This window comes from Oreochromis niloticus, linkage group LG5 (assembly GCF_001858045.2).
Source record: "Oreochromis niloticus isolate F11D_XX linkage group LG5, O_niloticus_UMD_NMBU, whole genome shotgun sequence".
NCBI classification, from domain to species: Eukaryota; Metazoa; Chordata; class Actinopteri; order Cichliformes; family Cichlidae; genus Oreochromis; species Oreochromis niloticus.
Window position 1 is genome coordinate 32,366,895 of NC_031970.2, and position 22,330 is coordinate 32,389,224.

The 22,330-nt window shown below is 37.6% G+C and overlaps 1 protein-coding gene across 1 annotated transcript; it reads right to left on the minus strand.

Annotated features, from left to right (window-relative positions):
* Window positions 1-3,158: 3,158 nt before the first annotated feature.
* On the minus strand, window positions 3,159-5,441 carry prok2 (prokineticin 2). The gene is made up of 3 exons (XM_003442725.4): window positions 5,258-5,441; window positions 3,859-3,984; window positions 3,159-3,682 (listed from the first exon to the last, which is right to left on the minus strand). The coding sequence occupies exons 1-3, from the start codon at window positions 5,411-5,413 to the stop codon at window positions 3,557-3,559; spliced, it is 408 nt and encodes a 135-aa protein (XP_003442773.2). The 5' UTR covers window positions 5,414-5,441; the 3' UTR covers window positions 3,159-3,556.
* Between the last annotated feature and the right edge of the window lie 16,889 nt (window positions 5,442-22,330).

Here is a 22,330-nt window from a genome sequence, read left to right on the forward strand (position 1 = left end):
GTTGTTTGACTCAGTCATCTGCTTTTAACGGTATCACTCCATTCTTGAATGGCTTGAAGGTAAGCTGTTCCCTAAGAGAGAAATCAGCCCTCACATACCAGACCAGCTGTTTAGTATAACAGTATATGTTTGTTCCAATTAAGTTCTTGTAAACTACTTTTATTGGCATGCTAATTTGAGTGTTCATATTGGTGTTTATATACTTATAGCTGCCGACAGCCCTGATGATGGGTGTGAACTGCAATCAGCTACAGATTTTAAAAGGAAGAATATCCCAGCTGAATAAAACTATTTATAGTACATTTTGGCAAACTGGTTGCTAATTGAATGAATGCATGAGCCCTGCATATTCATTCTGAGGTTTCATAAAGGGGCATGTGAGCAACTTGGTATTGCACCTTCATGCAGAGAGAGTTCTTACAAGCACAGAGAGTGAGATGTTTTGTAGGACACATTTCCAGATGCAATATTTACCACAATGCAACTGAGTGACATTGTTATTAGACAATCCCTCCACTGCCTAAATGTCCACTTATTTAAGACCACATTTGCTTTATTCTATCTCAACACAAACTCAACACTTGTGTAAAATAATTGGATATAACTGCTTTAACACCATGAAGGTGGGTGCCAGTAAGACTCACTTCATACTTTATTCTTTTACCATTTTAAAACGCTCTTTAATGCTTCTCTCTATTTGAATTTAATTTGTTGCCTGTGAAACAGCTGTTTACGACTGGAATCTCTGATGAAATCTCTTTAATGTTTTCTAGTATTAAACAAAAAATAAGACTAGTGGGCTGTTGAGAGGACATAAACTTGTGTCTTTTGATCCCTTCAAATCCCCAGGAATATCTGTAAATGTGTGTGGAGAGTTGCAAAATTGTAACTCTGTCCCTGTGTGCATTTTTGAATGCGTACAAGAAACTATCAGTGTATAAATAAATCTGTGGATGTATAAGGATTAGCATATGTGAGAAATAAATGTTAATGTGCTTTAATTATGAGGTAAAACTGTTAGTTAGCTTTCTAAGCTGTAAATTGATCTAAATTTGTAGCCTTTGCTTGTGATTTGAGGTAAAATCTTCATAACAGACATTACAATGAGTTTTACTCATGTGTACAGTTATACCTCAGATCTGAGGGCACGCATGCCTCCTTCCACACACGTTTGCAGACAACAGCATAACAACCACACCCCCCACCTCCCTTCCCTATGCACGGGTGAACATCAGGTTTAAATGGAGAATATAAAGAGACACCTTTGCTCTTTGGTTCTGACAGTCTGACACCGACCCTGACATTTACCACCAATTTGCCTATCATTGAAGAAATCTCCTGTCGAGCTAATTACAGCCCGTGGGAATACCTCACGTCAGTTTCACGTCACAATGTCAGTGTGTCGGCAAATTGTTACCATGTATACATGACAAACTGCTCGTAGCTGTTTAGTTTAAAGGCCAGAGGTTTGAAAATGTCTGACAGACGTCGGTGTCAACTAACTGCTCATTAAACAGTTAAACAGATTCTTTCCAACCATGTTTTAATCAAACTCAATCAAGCCACAGATTGATTCAGTAATAGCTGTTGTGCTAATTGGCATTGGCCTTGATGAATAATAATAATAATAAAGACATCTCTTTGCTTTGTCGAGGTATTTCTGAGCTTCAGTCCTTTTCGGTCTATCAAAAGCAGTATACCAAGTTCCTCGACACACTGTCTGCCTTCAGTGCATCTATAACCATTAACATCACAACATGCATGGCTGTTCAGGACAGCTGGCTCTGCTCTGCTGACAGCGTGCAGAGGTCTCACAGCATCATTTCTGTGGCTCCACAGCTGCAGGAAGATCCTCACCTGCACGTGCTCTCATGCAATGCAGATACAGGGTGGGTATTTTTAGGTACACGATGTTGTCTTCAGGGCACGCAGGCTGCATTGTGAAGCTGGGGAATTATGATTCCTGCTACCTGGATTTTCCTGCTGGCTTTGCTAGTGACCTTCTCATTCTAGCCAACCCCTAAGCAAACCACGGTGACCTCTGTCATCCTTAATGGGTTTTACAAAAACACTGTTTGGACAGATGGAGGTATAGCTGTTTCAAAATGGTATGCTCAACTGAGTATTCAAGTATTCGATCAGTATTCTTGTAGCACCTCAGTGATTTAGCTTGTCACTGTTACACTGACAGCAGATTTATTTATTTTTTAAGGGATCAAAGCCGTTGCACCAGAACCAGAAATATCCTCCTCTAAATTTAACAAGTTCCTCCTTCTTGTTAAACACCTGGTGACTACATTACCCACAATTCAGATGCTACTGCTAACAGGGAGGGCTGAGTATGGTCACCACTTTTGTACATCTTTCATTGTCCGACTGGTCTTCAGCTTCACCCATGGCTGGCTCAGGTAACACCATGATTTCACTTACTACCTTTTTCAGTATATACGGTCACAGACCTTTATGTGTAAAATTGGTGTAGTTCCCCTTTAAGACTTCTAATGATTATTGTTTTTACTTACTTCCATACTTACTTTTTCACTCCATCATCATTCATCATCAGTGGACTTGGTTAGCTCAGCTGTCTCAGAACTGTAGATGTTAAGTTTGATATACTACAAGTCACAGAAAGGCAGCCAACACATTTAAGAGGCTAGAACTTGGTAATGTTTGACATTTAAACTTCCTGGAAGCCCTGATTTTTTTTCTTTTTAAAGCGTTAGACAGTCAAGTCATATTTTGAAGTTGTTGCACAGCTAAGAGAGCGTTTCAAGCTGGTTGAATGATCTTCACAGCCACAGAAGACCAATATCTATTATAAAAATGGGAGATATGAGTCACTGCTTTACACACTGGGTGAATCTAATTTTAGCCTTAAGCCTTGAAGAAACGCACAATCACAGCCTGACAGTGATTAATTTCATAGAAGTCTCTCTGTTTCCTGGTGGTGTAAACCCTGCTGTTGTGGTGAGTGTGAATTTTAAAAAAGCACCTTTGTATTTTAGCAGCAATTAAAATGTTCTCCAGCATTCTTGTTTTGGTATTTTGTGGTTGGAAAAGTGATTAAGCATGAAAAAAACAAAGTCACTTCTATGTTTCAGTTATGACTGGATAATGAAACTGTAACACACAGTCAGCATCACTCAGCCGGCATGTCATTTCATTACTGCTGCAATGACACATGTTTCTTCTCATGCTTCCCAAGAGGGCAGCTGCAAGCTCACCAAGAACTTAAACGATGTTTAAGTATGAGTCTTAACAATGCTGGCGTGTCCCTTTGGGCATTTTATTCATAGACAATAATGTTAAATAAAAATAAACTAATCAAAGAAATGAATCCCTGAATTTATGCTTGTATTATTTTTGGTTTATCACAAAATGAAATGGCAAAATGTATTTTAGGTAGCGTAAGATCCAAAAGGACAAGAGGGTTTTCCTTTAAATGGATGGTTTAATTTGAGCCAATAGGGTGACGCGTTGTTAAATATATCTCTTTATTCCAAATAAAAAAGGCTTTTAAAGGCAGATAAAATATTTACAGTGTAAATGCAGGTCCTCAGAGGTAGAAGTCAGGATACTTGTAGGGTGAGAGACATTTGGATTTGCCTTCCACGATGGTAATACATGACAGGTTCGGCAAACAGGGGCAGGTATGATGAAGCCTTTTGCCAAAGAAGGGAACCTAGAGGGAGAGAATTACGAGGTGCTGGTTACAGGTTCGTCAGGCATAATGGATGTTTGGAAAAAGAGACAGAGGCGTTGTTTTACGGTCTCCTGTGTGAATTTCTGCCGCCTCTTTCTCATGCCCTCCTGCATCATCACTGACACCAGCAGTCAGGCTGTTATAGAAACTCTCACCTTGTGGCTCAGAGGATGACAGTCCTCTCCTTCCTGTCCCATGGGCGTACACATACGTAGGCTGCGAATCCACAAACTCACTGCACAGCACATCCCTCCTCCACACTGGGAGTCCCTTTCACAGGCCTACAAACAAACACACACACACACACACACACACACACACACACACACACACACACATGTACTACGTATGAAAAAGCCAGCTCGATTTCGTCAGGTGTGTAAAAATTCAGCAAACACCCATCAGTGTTTTCTCCAGTCTAATCAAAGGAAAGATGTACTGACTTTATGTAATTACAGCATGCACACATAAAAGATGCAGTCAAGCAGAATTATGGTAGCGTTAACAGGAAAAGGCTGGCGAGAAATGTGATAGCAGCTGAGGTGCGATTACACACTGCAGTGTATTGTGCTGTATTTTGAGCGTGTGATTACACTTGCAGTCATACCTCAGCAAAAAAAAAAAAAAGCTTTAGAACTGCTGGTGATTTTATTGCTTGGAGTGTAGGGATGAGAAGCTGAGTGACAGCTCTCGCTTTAGATGAGATGAAGGGAACACAATGAAGAGGAACAGAAGTGATTTCATGTGACAGACGCGGATGGAAATCACTTTCTGTTTCATGCCCGCGTGCTCCTCTCTCAATTCGCAATGAGCGACGCAGAGTGAGAGGGCTGTGGTGACAGACAGGGCTGTTTTATTGGAAGGGTGTGGATGTAAGATTTGACTCGGATAGCAAAATGATCAAAAAGGATGCAGAGGCATTGGAGTTTAGAAATGAAATGAGTTTATTAATGGAAAAACTGGTCATCAAGCACCATGCTTCAGAATCTGAAATGACACACAGTATGTGTAATTGGTCATTTAAGTGTTGTTGTTATATATGGATGCTTTGCTTTGCTGGGTGGTCAGATACAAGGATTATTTTGTCTTTAATTTTTTTCTATTACAGTATTAAAAATCCAAATTCATGTATATATATATATATATATATATATATATATATATATATATATATATATATATATATATAAACATACATTTACATATTCCATTAACAGATTTTTCTCATCTATCTATCTATCTATCTATCTATCTATCTATCTATGGGGATAAATTGTCAGATGAAAAAAAAATACAAGGGAATGATAAATGTCACAGTGAAGAACTATATATTTTATATCTATCTGTGTGCATGTGTATGTGTGTGTAGATAGACAGATATTGATAAAGATATTTGAAGAGTTTGAAGTTTGATATGTATAGATAACCCTATATTGCCCATTATTACAAGGCTAATGTGAAGCAGTGTCCATCAAAAACTATCAAAGAAAAACAAAGCATCTGCATAATCCTTTCATTTACCCATGAAGTATGTACCTGTCTGGCTGCACTTACCCCTGTGATTACGGCTGAAGATCCGTGGGACACCAACAACAGCGAGAAGAGCAGTAAGAAGAAGGACCTCATGATGAAGCGATGTCTTTGTGTTCCTGTGCCCGCCAGGGTTACAAGTAAGGATGCTGAGGCTGATGGATCTTCCTGCATGTGCATCCGTCACAGACTGCAAAGCCAAGTGGCCTCCAAACTCGTGTGTTGAGGGCTGGCATTGGTTTATAAACCCAGCCTGCCATTCAGAAACTCTGTGACTCACTCACACAGCGTTGCCTTGGAGGACTTTTTAAAAAAAAAAAAAAAAAAAAAAAAAAAAAAAAAAAATTGTCCAAGAATGTCCCTTCCTTTATTTTTTCTGACCGTGTTCTGTGCCTGCATTATTATTTCACATTCTCATAGCAAAAGTGAAGCTTATGTTGCCTTCGTACATGCTAAAGCTGGGCAGAAATCAATACAAAATCATAGTAGCATTGTTGTAGTTTTGTGTCACGTTCGTCACAATTTTCCTCCTTTTCAGATTGCAAGGCCACAGTTATGAAATGTCCTTTTCAACCAACTCGCAACGCAGTTCACAATAAAAGCCACTGTCGTTCATGGACGAGAATTTTTGAGATACTGAAAAATCTCTTGAGTGGTACAGTTTGCTGATTATTTTAAACTGCGATTTCTATTACAGAAGTAATACAAGGATAACAGGTGTCATTAAAATTTATTATTTATTTTATTTATTTATTTATTTAGGACAGTGCATGTTAATGAACATAAATGTAAAAAAAAAAATTACATGAATGTAAACATGCCAGATTATAGCCAAAGGCTAATTTCCATCTGTTGTCCTTAAACATAAAAAAGTAGACATAATAATTCATAAAAATTCATCATTCATTCATAATAAAAACTCTATCACCAAACTTACACATTTGTAAGTATTTGTATTCCAGTAGTTCAGCTTGATGCGAATCAACCTGACCAACCCCACAACGTCTGTGAGGTTTAAATAATGTGAAATTTAAAAAAATGAGAAGAGAAAAGTCCTCTGCGTCTATAACTGAAAAAGTTTAAATTCTTTGTGTTGTTTTCAGGACAAATTAAGACATATGGCGACAAAACAACACCTTGTGTTCTGAAAACTTGTTAACTTCTGACTTTATGATCTTGTAGACTGCAACACAACAGCCACTCAAACAGTTAATAAATAACTGAAATACGCTTTGACTGAAGTGCTCCATAATAGCATTTAATTTTTTGGCAGCTATACTCACTTCACAATTATTTAATCAGTTTGTATTGTTAAGACATTTGAAAAAGCTGATTATTGGCTAAAGTAAATTTTGAAGACTGATGTGGAGCACCATTTCAAACAAGTGCAGATAGACCGGGCGAGCACCCTGTGGAGACCTCGGTTTATTGTACGGAAGAAACGACTGTGTGCAATCGCCTGAAGTCACCGGAGCACAGGCACCCTACATGTAGCTGACTGACATGGCCAATCAACACTCGGCGAGCTAAATCTGTCTTCATCACAGCTCTGCAGACTGACACTGATGACTGACTCACACTGGTAGTCAAGAATCCAGCATGCAACAAAGTGCCAGAAATCCATTGTTCCTGTTACAACTATTGTAATGAACAATTCAAATCCCATTAAGTCAGATTAGTTTTATAGCATAAAAAACAACAGTTCCCATCCATCCATCTGTCCAGCCATTCATACATCCACACATCCGGACTTACAGCAAACTTAGCATCACCAATCAATCTTTATACATGTCTTTAGATTGTGGGAGAAACCAGAAGTAGTCGGACAGAACCAACACAGCTATATGCAGCCGCACAGAAAGGCTGTGGCCCCAAATGGATAAAATGAATAAATATGAAGAAATACCGGAGACTAAACAGTCTTTTATACCCAAAACTATCCAGTCTCAGTGAAGTGTGTTACAGCAAAGTTAGGAGGACAGCTTTCTGTTATCTCTGACAGCACTGGGATTGTCATTCACCTACATTTATTTAGGTTTTTCCAGACTTACACAGAAAGCCACAAATTTAGAGTCTTATTCTTCAGAGAAATCAGAACTCCACGGTTCGTTATTCTTAGTTAAACATTCAAGTTCACATGACAATTTGAACACGTTGGAGCTACACACTGTCACGGTCACAAAGTCTGTCAGAAAGTCCATAAATTTTTAGTGAGTACTTATTCTGGCTGTCATCTGTTTAGTGTTATAATCATAAAATCGCTTAGGCTCTGCATTCTGAATGAGACAACTGAAATCCAAACAGGACCAGCATTTTATATACAATAAGGTCATATAGCTTATAGCACTTACATATAAAGCACATTTACATTAAACGTGGCAAAAGGGCACAGTCTGACATCTACTCATTACTTAGATGTGTATTGATTTCCTACTGATTTTAATACTGTCTAATAAAAGCAAATCCTTTTACGTCTTTATGTACATCCCCACAAAATCTCCTGTATTTTGCAACTACAGTCACAGTGCCAAATCTTTAATGACTTTCTATGCATAATGCACCCATTAGTTGACATGCATATTTTAAAACCTTGAAAATACACCTTATTTGCTCAGATCGCTTCCATAGATAAATGCTTGGCTGGAGGCTTTTGCTCCTCAAAAAGGAAATAAAATCCCAGAAACTGCGAACATGAAGAACAGAGCAGTTAAAGGTCACAACTATTTATGCTCTCATAGCTGCAGAATAGCAGCATTTTCTGCTTTGGAAAGTTTTTTTTTCATTCAGTTTTCGTACATATTGTTCTGAAAGAAAAGGAAAAGTTGAATACACAAGAGGGGCCAAGGGCAAAAGAGGAATAAAATTCATTTATCTGGTCTGGATAGTATGAAATGATTTGATTTTACTACCTTTTAATTTTATTTATTTATTCATTCATTGTTAATCTGCTTGGTCTCATATGCTTCTGATCATTCCAAGTAATTCAAGTATGATGCCCTAAAATGGCACCAATTTAAGTGGCAACTAACATAACCATAGTCATAAAGGTTGCCTTGCTACCACATGCTTCCTGAATATCTTTGCAAACTCACACCACTGAAGCATTCTTAGTACGTCGTGCAAAGACGGCATCCTGGATGAAATCAGTGCTTGTATCTTTGGTTAAAAGGGTAGCAAGACAAGAGCATTTGGCAGCCTGACAGGCAGACTCGACATCTTCAGCTCCTCATCGTGTCAGCAGAGATTATTGACTGTTGGGGCCAAACCCCCACTCCTTATTGCGGCGTCTGTTTTTACACTAATGGTTATGATCTAATGAAGAAAGAGAGCCATGACGGAGCGCTTACATCCTTGATAAAAGACAGTTGCCTTGGCAGCTATCCCACAGCAGAGAGCTGTGGGATAAACCATGAAAACCGTGACGTTCTCAAGTGGAAATGCACAGACATGTTGGATATTGCGTGCTGCAGAACAGCCAGAGCTGTTGTTGTTGCTGCTGATTTCTGTCACCCTCTAACTCTGTTTGTTATCTCCAATCTCCCTACATACATAGACATGCAGAAAGGACACATGCCATAAGATTATGGGGTTTATGCGAACACCCGAGTCCTTCTGCCAGAGCATGCTATCAGAGGATCAGTACTTTGGATGACATAATGTTACTGCTGTTATTTCTCCATGCTCGCAGCACGCCTCTCCTCTTATTTTACAACACGCATGTGACAGAATCCCTCATTCACACATAATCTGACGGGGATTTTTTCACCAGATTACACGATCCTTTTGTTCGGGGATTCATGTTGGCCGAATGTGAGTGGAACAGTCCCACTGAACAGATTAGGCAGGAGTATAAGCATGTGGGCTTTTCACTTTTTTAATATACTGGCATTTACTGCAGAGTATAATATGATCAAATCCACCCTTATAGACTTATAGATAAAAATGCCACAGCAGAAATTGAGACTCATCAGATAGGCAGCGTTTCTTCTGGCACCCAATGTGATGTGCTGTGCATTCATAGATCCTCTTTTGGATACCTTGGTAGTAACGAGAATTTATCTGAGTTACTGTTGCTTTCCTATCAACTCAAAGCATGATCAGGTCATTCTCCTCTGACTTCTGGCCTCAAACAGGCACTTTCTGCTCAAAGAACTGCCGCTGACAGGATAGTTTCTCTTTTTCAGATCATTCTCTGCAAACTGTAGAGATGATTTTGAGGTAGAATCCCAGCAGATCAGCAGTTTCTGAAATATTCAGCCCAGCCTGTCTGGCATGAACTGGTGTAAGAGCCAAAGTCAATGTTTATGTTTTGCTTATTTGTTATGGTGGCACAGGTGTAGAGCTTTACCTGCATCTCAGCTGATGACATGTGGGTGTGGTCACTGTCTATTTACCTGAGGTCGGTGTTCGCAGCAGGTGTGTTGGGTGAGTGGTTTGTGGGCAAACTTTTCTGTTGACCGTCATTTTTCGGTACACCAGTTATTCCATGAGCTATTTGTAAATTGATTGAAAGCGCAAAAGTTTGTTTTTGTTTTGTTCTTAAAATAAATGCGCAAAGTACAAGTACGACTCATTATGGATTATTGGAGGCGCATCACAGGGACACAACCAACTCAGCCGGCCGCGGCTTTATTTATGGATGAAAGTTGCAACAACTGGTATGCCACATTCAAAGTCACTCAGATCTCCTCTTTTGCCTATTCTGATGCTCAGTTTGAACTTCAGCAGGTCATCTTGACCATGTCTAGGTGCCTAAAAGCTGATTCGATGTATGTATATGTGTATGTATATGTGTATATATATATGTATATGTGTATATATATGTATGTATATGTGTATGTATATGTGTATATATATATGTATATGTGTATATATATGTATGTATATGTGTATGTATATGTGTATATATATGTGTATATATGTATATATATGTATGTATATGTGTATGTATATGTGTATATATGTATGTATATGTGTATATATATGTGTATATATGTATGTATATGTGTATATATATGTGTATATGTGTATGTATATGTGTATATATGTATATATATGTATGTATATGTGTATATATGTATGTATAGGTGTATGTATATGTGTATATATATGTGTATATGTGTATATATATGTGTATATATGTATATATATGTATGTATATGTGTATGTATATGTGTATATATATGTGTATATATGTATGTATATGTGTATATATATGTGTATATATGTATGTATATGTGTATATATATGTGTATATGTGTATGTATATGTGTATATATATGTATATATATGTATGTATATGTGTATGTATATGTGTATATATATGTGTATATATGTATGTATATGTGTATATATATGTGTATATATGTATGTATATGTGTATATATATGTATGTATATGTGTATGTATATGTGTATATATGTATGTATATGTGTATATATATGTATGTATATGTGTATATATATGTATGTATAGGTGTATGTATATGTGTATATATATGTGTATATGTGTATATATATGTGTATATATATGTATGTATATGTGTATGTATATGTGTATATATATGTGTATATGTGTATATATATGTGTATATATGTATGTATATGTGTATGTATATGTGTATATATATCTGTATATATGTATATATATGTATGTATATGTGTATGTATATGTGTATATGTGTATGTATATGTGTATATATATGTGTATATATGTATGTATATGTGTATGTATATGTGTATATATATGTGTATATATGTATGTATATGTGTATATATGTATGTATATGTGTATATATATATGTATGTATATGTGTATGTATATGTGTATATATGTATGTATATGTGTATATATATGTATGTATATGTGTATATATATGTATGTATATGTGTATATATATGTATGTATAGGTGTATGTATATGTGTATATATATGTGTATATGTGTATATATATGTGTATATATATGTATGTATATGTGTATATATATGTGTATATGTGTATGTATATGTGTATATATATGTATATATAGGTGTATGTATATGTGTATATATATGTGTATATGTGTATATATATGTGTATATGTGTATGTATATGTGTATATATATGTGTATATGTGTATGTATATGTGTATATATATGTGTATATATGTATGTATATGTGTATATATATGTGTATATGTGTATGTATATGTGTATATATATGTGTATATATGTATATATATGTATGTATATGTGTATATATATGTGTATATGTGTATGTATATGTGTATATATATGTGTATATATGTATGTATATGTGTATATATATGTATGTATATGTGTATATATATGTGTATATGTGTATGTATATGTGTATATATATGTGTATATATGTATGTATATGTGTATATATATGTGTATATATGTATATATATGTATGTATATGTGTATATATATGTGTATATATGTATGTATATGTGTATATATATGTATGTATATGTGTATATATATGTATGTATATGTATATATATATGTATGTATAGGTGTATGTATATGTGTATATATATGTGTATATGTGTATATGTGTATATATATGTGTATATGTGTATGTATATGTGTATATATATGTGTATATGTGTATATATATGTGTATATATGTATGTATATGTGTATGTATATGTGTATATATGTACATATATGTATGTATATGTGTATATATATGTGTATATATGTATGTATATGTGTATATATATGTATGTATATGTGTATATATATGTGTATATGTGTATGTATATGTGTATATATATGTGTATATATGTATGTATATATGTATGTATATGTGTATATATATGTGTATATATGTATATATATGTATGTATATGTGTATGTATATGTGTATATATATGTGTATATATGTATGTATATGTGTATATATATGTGTATATATGTATATATATGTATGTATATGTGTATGTATATGTGTATATATATGTGTATATATGTATGTATATGTGTATATATATATGTGTATATGTGTATATATATGTGTATATATGTATGTATATGTGTATATATATGTGTATATATGTATGTATATGTGTATATGTTTTGTTTTGTTTTGTTTTTCTAAACAAAATTAACACTTTTATCGTCATCATCATTTCACAATCGGGCCAAGCAGCTCACCTTGATCCCACACATTTGTCTTTCATGCAGTAGTAAACTGGCAGAGCGTAGAATTTATCCTTGGCCATCAAAATAACAGCAAAGAATTGAGCATACAAAAACTGAAGGGCATGTGCGCAGCTGCAGATAGTGTGTCGTGGAAAATTGCTCTGAATCACTCTATCAAGGTAGTGAAGTTCAAGTTTATACTTTGTTCGCTTCTAAACTAAATGATGGAAAAACATTTTGGAACCCTCCTCATTTGCTTCTGACCTTCTCTAATTAAAATCGATGTGAGGCAAGAATGTCACCATATAAAAGACAAAGGCCTTCTGTTGGATTTCATTTCTCGTTTTTGAGTAACTGGTCCATTCCTCTTCGACATGTGGCGTCCACATTACATTCAAAAACATGTTCATTTCTTTCCCTCATGAAAAAAATAAATAAAAGGATAAATAAATAAAACACTGTTGCCTTCCATTGTCGCTCAAGGTTAAAATAAATCCATTCTCAGGGATGTGGTTTTCACGTTTTCCTCCCACTAAAAGGTACCCGGCTCACACCTCAAACCTTTGTGACAGTCTAATATGATTGAACTTCAAGTTTGGGAGAATGCAGCACGTAGCACGAGATAGTTGGCTTCAATTGCATTATCGCTATTGGCCTGGGTATACCATCAATAAGGCAGCACAGTGTAACAGTTCAGTAGTTGTTAATATACTTCACTCTGCAACTCATGTACTAGAAAGCTAACATTTCTTTTTGTTATGTTAGCTATGACATAGGTTTATTAAGAAGTTGCAAAGAAATGACTACCATCTTCATGTTGACTGTTTCCAATGAAAGTGAAAAATGAGATTTACAGTCAGAAATGTCCAGCTTCCGAAAAGCACATTTATTTATACCCTCAGTACTGGATCACCACAGTGTGGCATGGAAGCAAACATGGTGTGTGACTCTTGTAGCATTAGTTAATCTCAGGTTGCTTGATGGCCATCAGTGTCGTGGTCCTGGGTACTGAACCTAGTGTTTTTCTCCTTTGTGTTTTCTTTGTATTTCTCTGTGCCGGTGGCTTTACGGGTGCTTGTAGCTATTGTTTCCTTTTTATCTTTCCTCCAAAGTATTTTGAGTTCTTGGTTCCTGGTTTTGCATTTGTATGGTGCTTTGAGTTTTGCATTATCTTTATAAGAGCTGTCCAGTTCAGGAGTGGCTTGATATCAAGAATACAACAGCTTTAGCCTCTTCCCTGAGGACATCTGTGTGTAGTGGCTCCTAATACACTGACACCAGGACCAGTCCACTCCTTATGAATCTCTCAAGAGCACCTAAACGGACTTTTCTCAATAATATCTATCTCCACCACACTTCGCTTCCAGCCAGTGTTCCATTAAAATGCTTCGATACAGCGCTCTCCCAACAGCCATCTGGCCTTCTGTGGCTAACCTTCCTCATGGAGGGTGTTGAGGAGGGGTGGGGGAACTCCAGGCCTCAAGGGCCGGTGTCCTGCAGGTTTTAGCTGTGTCCTTGATCCAACACAGATGATTGAAATGGCTAAATTACCTCCTCAAGTTCTCCAGAGGACTGATAATGAACTAATCATTTGATTTAGGTGTGTTAAACCAAGGTGATCTCTGAAACCTGCAGGACACTGGCCCTTGAGGCCTGGAGTTCCCCATCCCTTGTGTAGAGGATCATCATCTGGACAACTGTCAAGTCAGCAGACTTCACTGAGACTGTTTTTCAGTGTTTGAACTAGACCATTAGGTGCACAATATTTCTATTAATTGAATACTAATTTACTCAAATTCTTATTTGAGATACTGGACCTTTGTTTTTCCTGACTTGGGCATGAAATACTTCACTTTACATGCTCTGAATATAGAATACATGAAACTTTATCTTTTGTAATCAACTCAAGAAAAAAATCATATCCTAATTTTTTTTTAAATGCTCTGGTAGTTCTACAGCATCAGATACCTTTTCACTACACTACAAGTGTGTGACGTGTTTAATCACCTGTCTCAGAAATGGTATTCATTGCAAGAGGGATGCACCCCTCTTTAAGGTAACAAAATCCTTTTGTACACAACCACAGTGGCTGCTGGATGAGTAAAATGTTCCGTTGTGTGCTGCTGTCTGCTGTGTTTGATGAAAAATTACCATTAGAAGAAGATTTTGTATTTGCTTGTCTTGCAGTTTTTACAAAATGTTTGTTCTGCATGTAAGCATTTAGTAATGAACTCCAGCCATTGGGTGCAACCCCAGCAACAGTCTTCAAGCAGATACTGTTGAGATGGTTCTTGGACTCAGACCACACAGAAAAGTGTATGCTGCCCTGAAGTTGGCTTCAAACTCCTGCAGCAGGAAACAGCTAAATGTAATGTGAATGACAGGCTTTCACTCTTAATAAGAATTTTTAAAAGGATAAGAAAGTACTTGCATGGTTCAGTTCAAAATCAATGCTCCTTGACTTGGAGAGATATGAATATAATGTGAATCCAATTTATGAATAAAATGGCAAAATTTCTCTTGAATGTTCGTTTTCACTCAAATATCTGTGCGTTATGAAAGGTGACAACATGGGTTTGTGTGTTTTATCTTATAAAGAATAGTGTTGTAGCTTTTCAGTGTTATATACCATTCAAAAGAAATTCAAATAAGTTAAAACATTAGAACATTAGATCAGCCAACAGTACATTATTTACATATCTTGACATTAAACTACTGAGGCTCAGCAGTCAGTGCTGTCCGAGCTTTGACAGCTGGAGGTCAGCTTTGCTGTTATGTGAATTCAATTTGTATTGTTCAGAGGTTTTTCAGAGTGCGGAAAGAGGTGCTGGTAGAATAGAATATTCTACAACAGTGTGACTAAAACATGTCTTGGTATGTGGCTTCATTTGCATACAAAATGTATTTAAAGGTAATAAAAATATATAATATTAGTAAATAGGAAAAAAATGTTCATAATATGCAGTCTATATATGGAAAGCCCTATACCATAGTATATAGAGGATGTAATGTTTTAGGAGAATGAAATTCTGAAATGATTTACATGGATGGACACTACCAGTAAAAAGTTTGGACACACCTTCCCATTTAGTGGTTTTTCTTTATTTTTATTTTTATGACTATTTTTATTGTAGATTCTCACTGAAGGCATCAAAACTATGAATGAACACATATGGAATTATGTAGTAAACAAAAAAGTGTGAAATAACTCAAAACATGTTTTTTGGGGGTCATTGTCCTGTTGAAAAATAAATGATGGTCCAACTAAATGCAAACTGGATGGGATGCACGTTGCTGCCCCACACCATCACACCTCCTCCATGCTTTACAGTGGGAACCATGCATGGAGAGATGTAGAGACCATCTGTTCACCTTTTCTGCATCACACAAAAACACAGCGGGTGGAACCAAAGATCTCAGATTTGGACTCATCAGACCAAAGCACAGATTTCCACTGGTCTAATGTCCATGTCTTGTGCTTCTTGACCCAAACAAATCTCTTCTGCTTGCTGCTTTTTCTTAGTCATGGCTTCTTAGCAGCTATTTGACCATAAAGGCCTGATTCATGCAGTCTCCACTGAACCGTTGATGTAGTGATGTGTCTGCTACTGGAATTCTGTGTGGCATTTATCTGGGCTCTAATCTGAGATGTGGATAACTTGTGATTTCTGATGCTGATGACTCAGATGAATTTATCCTCAGCAGCAGAGGTGATCTTGGTCCTCCTTTCCTGGGCCAGTCCTCATGTGAGCCAGTTCCATTGTAGCAGTATCTAGCTACAATGTAGAAAGTTGTACAAAAAAAAAAAAACTATTAAATGAGAAAGTGTGTATATTACTACTCTATTTACATGTCTGCATGTCTACATATAATAGAACTGAGGGAAGCGGTACAAAGGACTTGCAGCTTTTTAGTGTGCATGAATCATCTGCACCAAAGGAGCTGCTATTCAAAATTCAGTTTGAGCTGGGAATGCAATTATCTTCTCTGTCTGCCTGATTAATGTATTTTTGCAGAGGGAAAATGGAGTGAATGGTGCCGCCACGTTCCAGCGAGATTTTAGCAGCCTGGGTGAACCAGTTGATTTGGCTCTACAGCAAACGAGGAATAATGCCAAATTAAACACACCTCTATCCACGGAGGAAATACCAACCGTCAAGCTCTTTCGATGAACTCTCCTTGGTAGTACATTTGCTAAATATACACACATGCATATACCTTAAGGAGGTTGATCAGTGCAACCATTGTGGTGGATGCTAACGCTTCCCCTGTAGACTCATAACTTGTGAACATAAAAGGTTGTTTTTAATGCAGCTCACAAGTTATGAAAGGACTGTTAGTGTTTGTCATCCTCAGTAAACAAGCCCAAGGTGTCTCATTAAGTTTAAAAAAACAAAACAAAACAGAGAGCGTACATATGCTCATTATCATAACAACTTCTTGACATGTTTTTAAAATGCTGCCAGCGGAGACTCTGGGGTGATGTTGGTGTCGATCTTCTTCGCATCTTGTGCACGGGGACCGTAGGGTCAAAGTCTCAAAGCATCCAAAAGTGTCAAAAAATGCAAAAGGAAAAATAAAATATCTTGATTTGCTGTTACTGCGACATTCTTTAAATGAGTACCTAATTAGAGCCATTGCTCTTACGTAACAGCTAAAAATATGAGCTGATCATAAACAGTAAAACTAAACAACGAAAAACCTCTTTGGCATATTATCATTTCTATTTGATTGTAATGCTCTGTGTCATGACTCAAATCTGAATCATGTCTGAATTCAAAATGTTTTGATCAAGAAAAATTCTACAGATGAGTGTGCGCCACACTGCTCACCCTATGTCCTCTTTAACTGGCAGATAACCTAACTGACTCTAATGAGGGTCCTTGTCTTGCTAATACACACAGAGAAAGGTGTGGGAGAGTATGAAGTAATGCCAGTTCATATCATTAATTCAGCTGGTGTTAATGCTGCAACGCCAGCAGTGGAGAACAACGTCTCTGCTGCAATGGTAAGACAAGGGATTGTCAAGCGATTCAGAAATGCTGAAGGTAAGAGTTCTAATTCTTAAAGAGACCTATTGTTCTCATTTCTAATTACAGCCATACACTATATTGCTGAAAGTATTCACTCATCCATCCAAATAATTGAATTCAGGTGCTCCAATGACCTCCAGGACCACAGGTGTATACAGTCAAGCAGCTAGGCTTTCAGACTGCTTCTGCGATCGTGGCTCAAGAGTTGGCAGTTCGTCTTGTAATCGGAAGGTTGCCGGTTCAAGCCCCGGCTCCGACAGTCTCGGTCGTTGTGTCCTTGGGCAAGACACTTCACCCGTTGCCTACTGGTGGTGGTCAGAGGGCCCGGTGGCGCCAGTGTCCGGCAGCCTTGCCTCTGTCAGTGCGCCCCAGGGTGGCTGTGGCTACAATGTAGCTTGCCATCACCAGTGTGTGAATGGGTGGATGACTGAATGTGTAAAGCGATTTGGGGTCCATAGGGACTAAGTAAAATGCTATACAAATACAGGTCATCAACATTTGAGAAAGAATACAGTGCTCTCAGGTGTTCAGTGAATTCCAGCGTGGTGCCATGAAAGGATGCAACTTTCCAACAAGTCCAGTCGTGAAATTGCCTTGCTACTAAATATTCCACAATCAGCTGTTAGTGGTATTATAACAAAGTGGAAGCGAATGAGAACAAAAGCAACTCAGCCATGAAGTGGTATGCCATGTAAAATCACAGAGCAGGATCAGCAGATTCTGGGGGACATAGTGTGTAGAGGTCGTCAACTTTCTGCAGAGCCGATAGCTACAGATCTCCAAACTTCATGTGACCTTCAGATTGGCTCAAGAACAATGTGTAAGAGCGTTCATGGAATGATTTAAATTACTTTACATCACCACTACAAGCGTCATATGCAGTGGTGTAAAGCACGCCACCATCACACTCTAGAGCAGCAGAGATGCGTTCTCTGGAGTGATGAATCACGCTGTCTGGGTTTGGCGGCTGCCAGGAGAACATTACTTGACTGCCAAGTGTAAAATTTGGTGTGGTGTTTTTTTTTTTTTCAGGAGTTGGGCTCAGCCCCTTAGCTCCAGTGAAAGGAACCCTAATGCGTCATCATATACCCTTCCTTACTGCTTCTATAGGAATTTTTTTTTTTTAAAAAAACACTGAAGGGAACAATATCCTTTGAACATATGAGACTAAAGTGGAGATTTTTGGCCATAATGTGCAGCACCACTTTTGGAGAAATCCAATCACAGCATGTCAACTCAAACACCTCATACCAGCTGTTAATCAATCACAGTATCACATATGCAATCACAGTACCGGAGTCAACCATAAACTCCTCTTTATGTTAAAGTATTCTGGAAACGATCAGGTGTGAGGCCATATGTCCAACAGGTAACAAAATCTACAACAGACCATTCCAGAACAAGGTGTTGGAATGGTCCAATCAAAGTCCAGACTTTAACTCAACCTAAATGCTGTGGAGGCACCTCAAGAGAGCTGTGCATGAATCATTTTCCACAAATCTCATTGAACTGAAGCAGCATTGTAAAGAAGAGTGGGCCAGAATTCCTTCACAATGATTTGAGAGTCTGAGGAAGTCATAAAGAAAATGATTACTTTATGTTATTGCTGCTAAAGGTGGTTCTACAAGCTACTGAATCATGGAGTGTTCTTAGGTTTTCACAGGACTGAATAGTTTTCTACTAAAACATATTTTTTAGCGTTGCATGTTTTACTGTTCAAAATACTGCTGTTTGATATTACACCGAGCCCTGGTGCAGCCCATCATTCAGCTGTTTCCTCCCTTCCTAAAAACACGGATATCTGCTCTCACTGACATCACACAAATCCAAGAGTAGAAGTCACTGTGTGCGAAATCAAGTGTTTAGAGCAATCTGAAGCTGGAGCTATTGGCTCAGTACTTGCACATACACTGACCTTAATACGAGCATCTGTCATCTTAACAGAAAATAAGAAAAATTATAACACGTCCTTTTAAAGTAACCCACTACAACCAGTTTATGGCACTACATCCCATAAATCTCATTCAAAGCATGCCAGTGAAAACCAGTGAAGACATGGCACACACTGGAGCTTGTTCGAAATACACACATTTCTGTTGCTGCACAATGATGCTAACATAAGCTCAAATGGCCTCTGGGGATGACGCTTCACTGCATGAGATACGATATTTGAGTGCCCACGCAAGTGGGTGGTGATGGTGGATCAGTCCTAACTATATTCCAGGTTTCACAGAGACCTTAGTGTGGCTCTCTGGTGACTGATTGAAAACATTTTTTAGCCTCAGGGAAACACACTTGTTGTTGAGACTATTACTAATCACTAGTATGCTCCACTTTACTTAAAAATACCTAATGTTTAGGCTCAGTGCGCATTCTAGAAATAACCCTTAACACACAAGTGCATGAGTTCAAATGCCCAAGGAAGCTTTAAGTGATGTCACAGCTGAACTGTGCATTTATAATGAAGACTAATTATGGCCCGGGGCTTCATGACCTTATTCAGTGACTAGCCAAGATATAGATGTGGTGTACACTGTAGCAGCACAGATACATCTGTGATTTGCACATGCAGGATCTCTGCAAACTCGGGAATAACTGATACCATCACCATCCTTTTCCTTTCATCATTTAAGCCATAGAGAAATTACTTTCCATTTCCTGCATATTTAAAAACATTTAAAAGAAGTTTCATCATTTCAAAAACCCCTCAAATATATTTCAGTACAGACTGTGAGGCAAAACTAACACAAAAACAGAATGTCTCATCACAAGCGGTTGAGTTTGCCTGCAGAAAGAGAGTACGGAGAGTATTTGAGGATGCAGACCACACACAGTGTGTCTCCAGCAGTGAAACACAGAGCGAGAGTGCAGATATGGGTCACTCACTTATTTGAGAGAAGGCAATCAGGGTCTTAAACGCTTGTCAATGTCCGGGAACATTGGGGTCCAGCTCCTGATTTATCTTTCATCTTTTTAACTGTTTCAATTCCTCTCTGGAGTTTTACTTTGATGTTTACTTCATTAAAGGATAGAAAGTACATGCATGTTTGATACCTGGGTTGTCGGCTACTTGACACTCAGCTGTACTGCACTCTTCAGTAAACCCCACAGCCCCAAGTTTCACTACTAAGCTACTAAGTTCTATTAACACTGAATCATTTGTAAAATCTATAAGCATCAGCATTTTTTTCTGTTTTATCATATTTTAAAATTTCATTTATGATGTAAGGAGACCACACAGGCATTAAGATCTGTTACTTTAGTAAAAGTATAAATACCGTGACTTTTGTCTCAGGTTTGACTGTTTAAATATTCGCTAATATGCTCTCAATGCACAGAATCCTCAATGGCAAGGAAATTGCTGCTCTGACTTTCATGAGGTCTAAGCTGCTGTACCTACACCCACCACACTGCCAATATGTTTGGTTTCTTAATGATTTTATAATTATCCACATCCAGCAGACCTTTTCATGGCTCCAGTGTTTGTCAGTAGCAGCAGTCAGACCCAGGCTGGGCTGAATGTGAAGTCTTCTCTCACATGAAAACAAAAAACAACATCACAGTGGGAGATGTTGACTGTATTGGTTATTTGTATTTGAATCCAGGTGTGTGGCGTTTGCATCTGTGCTTGCATGGGCTCTCTCTGAGTCTTCCTACAGTCCATGTTCCTCTAAGGTTAACTTGTAATTCTATATTAGGCTATGTGTGAATGTGAGTGTGAATGGTTGCCTGTTTGTCGACCCATCCAGGGCGTACCCCTCATCTCACCATCTCTCCCATGACAGCTGGTATAGACTCAAGTAACCTCCAAGTCTGATTTAATCAATGTAATCATACTGAAGACAGCTCTTTATTCAAACCTGTTTTAGGGTGAGCAGATCACTGGTGTTGTGTGTCAGCTGCCTGGTTAAAGAGATGGAAGGAATACAGTAGACCAAGATTTTCTTTGATTGACTATGTTGCTAAAGGCATCGATTTTTTTAAACTGTTCCTCCTGTTTAGGGTCACAGAAGGCAAGAGGTGTGGTGCACCCTGGACAGGTCGCTAGTCTGTCACATGCCTACAGCCAATAACAATTAACCTAACACGCCTGTCTTTGGACTGTGGGGGGAAGTTAGAGAGGACCCACACAGACACAGGGAGAACACCGGCTGCCTGGTGGATTCAAACTCAAAACCTGTCTGCTGTTTGTGGTTACAGTGCTACTACTGCACCGCCGTGCCGCTGCCATCCTAAATACTACAGATTAAAAATAAACTATTGCCAGGTAAAGTTCTGCATGGAAAATAAAGAGAAAAGTATAGCGCTGGTGCCTATTTTAGTACATCTGCGAGAAACATAAATCATAAAAAGTAAAAAAAAGAAGAAGTGCTGAGTGAAAGAAAATGGATCAAATGTGTATAAGATGTAGCATTATTATTAAAAAAATGGGTTTTTTTTGGCTGGTTGCTTTAATAAGGTGTGTTTAATTTTAATTATTTAATGTAAGACAAATATCTCGGTTCTGGCCAGGAGCAGATCAGAAAACAGCTACAGATACTAAGCACTCGGCTATTTAACTGTCAGCCATATTTCACAGTTTTTTTAAAGTATTTTTTTATTTGTATTTGTATCATATGAATTGCCAAAGCTTAATTTGTTTTCATATTTATTAAATAAAATAAAAAGCAGAACACTTTCCACCTGTAGCAGAGGGGACATGATATTTACTTTGTTTGTGTATAAGTGTATAATTTTAATTTTCAGGGCTTTCAGTAATCACACAAATCTTAGTGTATGTTTTTCCTCTGCAAGCTTTCCATTTCTCACCGATCCCCCCACCACTTCCATCCTCAGACATGCGCTCCAGGGTAAGAGATGAACAGCATGAATCCAGGATAACAAGGTGCTCCTGTGGGAAACTCTCTCCTCC